The sequence below is a fragment of the Macrobrachium nipponense genome, chromosome 45 (genome assembly GCF_015104395.2).
Source record: "Macrobrachium nipponense isolate FS-2020 chromosome 45, ASM1510439v2, whole genome shotgun sequence".
Lineage (NCBI taxonomy): Eukaryota > Metazoa > Arthropoda > Malacostraca > Decapoda > Palaemonidae > Macrobrachium > Macrobrachium nipponense.
The window spans coordinates 37,871-45,088 of NC_061105.1; the positions used below are offsets into that span (position 1 = coordinate 37,871).

The 7,218-nt window shown below is 37.6% G+C and overlaps 1 protein-coding gene across 1 annotated transcript in view; it reads left to right on the plus strand.

The window, feature by feature from the left end:
* The window catches only part of LOC135214248 (uncharacterized), a gene marked incomplete at its 5' end in the record, with an annotated part of 7,029 nt that extends 5,968 nt beyond the window's left edge, over nt 1-1,061 (plus strand). The window contains 1 exon segment of the mRNA XM_064248312.1: nt 845-1,061. Coding sequence (XP_064104382.1) covers nt 845-888 — 44 coding nt within the window. The 3' untranslated portion in view covers nt 889-1,061.
* Nucleotides 1,062-7,218: the final 6,157 nt, after the last annotated feature.

The window sequence follows — 7,218 nt, forward strand, 5'->3', positions numbered from 1 at the left end:
TGATCATTGGTCTTTATTTTTCATTGTCACCTCTTCTTCAGGAAAGACTTTCCTTTGCTACATCTCCTATAGCTCCTACTGGCTTTCTTTCGCCACTTCTTCTGAAGGTCCTAGTGTCCTTGTCACCTCTCCTTTAGGACCTACGTTCTATCTTGTGTCACCTTTTCTCCTAATCTTGGTCTTCTTTGTTGCGGAGTGGGCTTATTTTCAGTTTCTTAAAGGGAATCTTATTGGCAGCATCCATTCTCTTGAGACTCATGAGAGGATCACCCGCTTCTCAGAAATGGATGTTCGCAACTCAACAAACCACAGCTTCACACTTTTACTGGGTGGAAATAAACAATACTTGAACTGCATGGTTTGGAGAACTTTTTTTCCCTCGACATTTCTTACTGCTTCCGATGTTCCTCACCCTTCGTCTTCTATCCTTCCTTCCTTCCCCACTTACTCCAGGTTAACTCCTTGTACCTCCCCTTTCATTCTGCCCTTTCCATTAGGCCTTGAAATGAGAAACACTGCTTTATTCAGCTGCTGGTCATGGGACCTTTTCTTCTCATGGCTTTCATTCAAGATTCCCTCTTGGGTCATTACCATGTGCTTAGGACGTATTTCACTGGTATTGTTGTTATTGCCATTATTTTCATAATCTCCTTTTTCCTCCTTTTAGCTGATTTTGATTAGACTCCATTGGTAAGTATTATCGTCCTATAGAAATCCCTCTAAAAGTTTAATTAAAGAATCATGCTGTAATAACGAATGATGCCTATTTTTAAGAATACTACCACAATTTTTCTCGTTCTTTGCCTTCTTGTTTTTGAAGCCTTTGATCATCTTTTCTTTTCAGGAGAGGATTCAAACGAAAGTGACCAAAACCTTGCAAACAGATGAGTGAGAACTGGCGTTGTCCCCTGCTAGACTGAGAACCATTAATTATGATTACTAATTTGACTGAAAACATTCTTTTCATCCTAATTATAAATTGGAGAATCTTAAATTGAAAACTTTTGTTATTTCTTAAATATGTTTTATGATTATTCTGCAAATAAATTTAGCATGCAAAATAGCTCTTTGTGATTCCATCCCTATTATTGAAGCAACTGATTCACAAGGCATCGCTTGACACTTCTATTTATACTAGTTTTTACATAATTTGGTGTAGCTACGTACATGCAAATATGAAATATTCTCGATTATTGAAGTGACAGGGAGATTTGGACAGTTTTCTTTGTGACCAATTTAGATAAAAATTGGACACAAAGTTCTTGATGCAAAGTAGACTGTCCTTTTGTGACATTCTTTGAGAATCATCGAGTAGGTTGGCAATGTCAACTGCACCGTCTCCAGGGAGGGACAATAACTCGGTTCTTTAAATGTTTTTCGTTGCACGAATGTTTTTGCTTGAAGCAGAGAATGATATTATCTTGTAGTTCAGTAAGATGAGTCATAAAAAAGCGAAGGATTGCACAAATGTGTCTATTGCAGTAATGAATATCAAGAAGCGAAACTTATGAAATATAAAACTTAAAAAACACGATAGATAATAATAATAATAATAATAATAATAATAATAATAAGGAAACAAAGTACCAAGGACTGAAGGGATAGAGGTACAGGATGGGGATGGCATCAAACATTGCTGGGACAGATACAAATACCTGGAATCATAGAAGGAGAGGATATAAAACACCAAGGGATGAAGGACACGATCAGGAAAGAATATATGCAGACCCCTATGGCGCCGGAAGTATGATGAAAACCATAAACACATGGGAAGTACCAGTAATCTGATACAGCGCAGGAGTAGTATAGTGGACGAAAGCTGAACTCCGCAGCATAGACCAGAAAACTAGGAAACACATGATAATACACAAAGCACTACACCCAAGAGCATTTACGGACATAAGACAAGAGGAGTGCATGGGGAGAACGACTGATAAGAGTAGACGAAGATCCAGAGATATACGGAGACAGGAGAATGACAAACAGAAAGGAGGAATTACACAACAAACCAATGCACGTACTAAAAGTCCTAAAGGGACATTGACTTATCCCTTTCAGGACCATATTTTTGGTAACGTGACCCAGAGCGAGGCACTGAGCGACTTTCTCTCTCTCTCTCTCTCTCTCTCTCTCTCTCTCTCTCCTCTTTACCAACCAACCGACCTCTGTGTAACTCGCATATCACAATCATCTCAGGTAGCTAAATCATACTCGTGAATTACAAAAATACATTTATTTATTTAAGAATAAAAGGATTAACTAAATAAATGAAATTCTCAAAGAACAAAATAGTTAACTGAATAAGTTAATATTAAAAATCCAAATAATGCACCACTATTATTCAAACAGTATACCCAAATAACCCTGGGGGTCGGACCAAACCCGTCCACCTCTTTCTCTATAATAATTAGACATCGGTCATTAGATAGATAATCAAAAAAGGCATAGCCTCCCCACACCTTTACCAGGGAACTATCAGATAAGTTCCCACTGAAGTTGCCAGACCTACCAAAGAAAAAAAGGAAGGAAACCTCACATAAATAGATTGCAAACAAATCAAAATGACATAAATCAAAAAGTTATATGAAAAAGGACTTCTCGGAAACAAAGGTATAAAATACAAAAAGACAAAGCCACACTCGGGCTTACAAGTACACTTACACATTTCAGCTGTGAGCATTAACATTTAAACAAAATAATACAAGCTATATACAGCCATTCCCAAAACAAGGCCGCTTCTCCAATTTGGTTATCTTACCTTCCCATTGATATGACGTCACTGATTCGTCTCAAGTTCATTGCACTGGAACAGATGCATGACGTCATATACAGCTCATTATCACACCCATAAGAATCTACCGAAAACCAGATCCTTGCTTCCGCTTCCCAAATCGCGCCACCTCAAGTGATGCGTCAACATTTTAAGACCCCGCTTGTTTCCATGGGAGTCAAAATGATGATATCTATTGTTTCAAGAAAGTCACTGCTCATCACATCTGTACGACTGACACACTACTGAATAAACATTTTATCACCTCAAAATATGCATATACTACTAAACGCATTTTACTAATAATATTCATATCACACGGACAGTTCATGAGGCAGACCAAAGAACTGGCCAGGGATGAAACATGGCAATAATTACAGAGGGGAGAACTCAACATGGCATTGAGAGAGAGAGAGAGAGAGAGAGAGAGAGAGAGAGAGAGAGAGAGAGAGAGAGAGAAAGTCTTCAATCTCCCATAGCAAAAATAGAATTTTATTGATATTTAGTATAACTAACTTGAAGGTTTATACTCAAATGCTTTAGTGTTCTGTCTTCCAAAGTATCTTCGTAATATATGGTAATATGTCAGTAGCCACAAATAAAATAAACCTCCCACATGAATTTTCAAAAGACAGTAACAGAACAGAGGAGCGAGGATACAGGGTAAGACAGACTCACAAAGATATTTCCATTCCTGGAAGGGTCGGGGGTTGGGGTGAATAGTAAAAAAAACACACTTCTGGACACTTGTCATTTCCGTTTCCAGACCCTGGCATTGACAAAGGCCTCACAAGGACAGCCGCCCCTAAATCCCGTCCCATGACAAAGGATGTTCGAGGGGAAAAGCATTTGGGACAATGTTGACCGGGGTTTGCTGAATATGCTGACCCCTCGCTCTCCAGTTATAATAATAATAATAATAATAATAATAATAATAATAATGAATGGTGGTGATGATTATATGGTATAGACCTTATTTGTAACATGTAGTGATGAATGACATTTCTGCATCAGCTGCATTCAATTTATATAGGGCGTTCTTTATCTTTCTAATAACTAGTTTAGGATAGAAAAAGATCTATATAAATTTGATACAGATGATGCAGCAGCAATAATAATAATAATAATAATAATAATATAATAATAATAATAATAATAGTAATAAACAAAACCGACAGAGGTGAGGTATTAAAAAAGAGACTTTAAAAGTTAGACACACACTACTCAAAAATAGTCACTCCAAAGAACTCACGTTGGATACAGTAACAATTACTACACAAAACCACAACTCCTGCAGCTGTATCGTGTATAAGTCTTGTCATCAGCGCACTCTTCCTTCAACTGCTCCATAACAATGACATCTTCGATGTCGCTTAGACATTAGACTGAAACAAAACGAGCCTAAGGGGAAGGGTTAGGGATTATATTTCTCCTCCTCAGTCCTTGTTTTTGAACCGATAAAATGATTCTTTATTTGCAAAGCAGGAAAACATTCCTTATTGCAAGAAAATTGCAGTATATTGCAACTTTCCATGCACGGGAGAAATTTAGACTGCATTTTATCCCAAAGCGGATTGTTGGTGGGTTTCCGGACAACTTCATAATAAGGTTGCTAATTTGCATATTTATTGCATATTTATTTGCATATTTATTGAAATATATTGCAAACTTCCATGCTCATTCGCCATTAGAAGACACTATTTTTTATGCAGTTTAGAGGTAAAGTCGTTGTGGCCACTAAAATATTGCCAAAGGCTACAGCAGCCTTAATAGTTTGATGAATTTTGCCGGACGAACAACATTGCAATAATGTAAGAAAGGTTGCAATATAGTGTCATTTTGACTGCACTTTCGGCTTAACAGATCAATCGCTTTCCTATCATTCGTTTGGAGCAAAAGCTGGTTCGTTCGATCCCCCAACCACCCAAATCGTCTTGCTTTTTCGGATGTTATGAGTTTGTTGGCAACGTTTCCGTGATTCAGCAGATTCTTGCAATATATTGTGATTTCGAATGTACATTTACCATCAGAATCCCATTGGACGGTCTTATATTTAGTTCGAAGCTTCAAAGGTTGGTTTTGAACTCCCAAAATCCATCAATCTAAACTTTACTCAATTTCAAGTAAACTTTGTTTATTCCTTATAAACAAAGTAAGGCTATGAACCTCTTACTTTCAGTAATCCTAATTTTTCTTTCAACATTGCTTCATTGCAAGCATATTTTAATAAAAGTACATTATTCATGCATGCATACATTTTAAAGACCAGTTGACCCCATTTCTCCAGCTGCAAAGCAAAGCAGGTTTACTCCCAGAAGAAAAACCCTGGAACCTTCCCACCTTTGTTGACGAATTTTTCCTTGATTTCAACACTGTCGTATTGCAAACAAATGACAATATATTGCAACTTTTCCCATTCTTTATTAGAATTCGGGTAAACATTTTACCGTGATAGAAGGAAAGACTATTTTGCTCATTGTACTGTTTCAGAGGCTATCTATAACCTTGCTACTTTTGACGAATTTTGCGTTGCTTGCAACATTACCGTATTGCCCCTGTTACTAACATCTTGCATACTGCATCTCTATCTGCAACACTGCAATTAGTGCAGATATTTATTGTCTTATTTATAATAGCCTTCTACAATAGTAATTCTGGAATAAAATGATTGCATGACCAGTTCATGACTATTTTTTTATTTAATGGTTCGGGTGTAAATATAGTATTTATTTGTCCAATAAGTCTTGACTTAATTTCATATAAATGAAAATACTTTAATGGTCATGTGATTATAGAAAGTAATCATTTGTTCAGAGGTTAAATTACGATTCAGTTTGAGTTCAGTTTCAGCCTCCTGACTAAAACAGCGATAATTGGGAATTCTCCCCTAATTATGTTATAAAATAGTATCGAAATCATCAGTTAATGAAACCTTACTTTAATCATGTATTCAATTCGACGTCTACTCTAAGGCGGCCACGTGGTCACCAGGAGGTCCTTTCTCCGCAGACCAATTCAGAGGATTTTCGACCATAAGCAAGTCGTCATCGCCATCTATTGGCCTCTTAAGAAAATCAGCGACAGCGGACACCTGCATTTTCGAAGATGGGTGAGGAAACTAGTGAGATTATTCTCAAATACCATCTTTTTCCCATAATTTAAATTGATGAATATACTGGGATATCTAAATTCAACGTCAATTGGAAATTAGTATTTCATGGAAAGGAAAAATTACTCACAAATCGAGGTAAGGGAATACCATAAAAATCAACTTGCCAACAGTCCTCCCCCACAGCGAAAATGCCACCGCCCGTCATAGACGGTATGAAGATTGAGGCGTACCAACAAACTGAAATGCGACACCGTCTTTTCGACAAGAACACTGCAGTTCTGAGCATAAAATGATCGAATCAAAGGTGATTTACTTAAAGTGGGGTTTCTGAATTTACTACAGTCGACTTTAATTAACAAACAACCTTCAATTCGTCTGCTTTGAGAGCTATAGATTGACCGTTCCGACAATCTAGGCACACCAACAAAATGAAATTTAACATGTAATTTGGACAAGACAACTGTAATTCTGAGCGTAAAATAATGTTATTAAAGGATTATTTATTTGATATTAGAATTACTGCCCTGACTTGGGTTTACGTGGAATAATACACTGCCTTTAATTCATCGGCTTTAAATTCCGTTTGGATTGGCAGTTCCGACACCCTGCAGGTCCTGTTGAAGGAGGTCAAAGTCTGTGCCCTAATATATTCTGGATACAGTTGCATGGTTTCTTTTTAGATTTCAGAGGAAAATGACCCAGAAATGAGCATGAACATGACGTGTATTTGTTCACAGACATGATATACTTCAAGAGTAACAAACGATATTGTTTAATATGTAAAACATTTCCTTATGTTTATCGAGAAGGATGAGCGTCGTCAATTCAGACACCTCCTCAACTTGTGTGGTAGAAGTGTCAAGGATTCTACTGATGTTGAAATGTCAGTCACTTCTCAGGACGAGCCACTTAGAGAAATAAACGGAAACATTCATGTAACCTGAGAGAGAGAGAGAGAGAGAGAGAGAGAGAGAGAGAGAGAGAGAGAGAGAGTGCTGGGGTGGGGGGATGGCGTAGTGTCCATTTCCTCGACGATCTTTGATATTCATTATCTATTTGACCATTAGAATGATCATCATTAACGAAGAACACAAGGGCGGCCCTGTCGAGTTCTTTATTTGTCGAGTGCCACGAAGAAGAGCAGTGTGAAGGAGAGAGAGAAAGAAAGATAGAGAGAGTCCTTTCAACAGAAGCAGTCATAGCTCTGAGCTTCCAGGACCGGACGTTGTTTTCCGTCTGTGCATAAGGCCACCTTTTTCTTCATCTCAACAGACAACAGCCTTACAATATTTCAGTACATCTCAGAATTTGCTGGGGCCGTGAACTGTGTGGAACT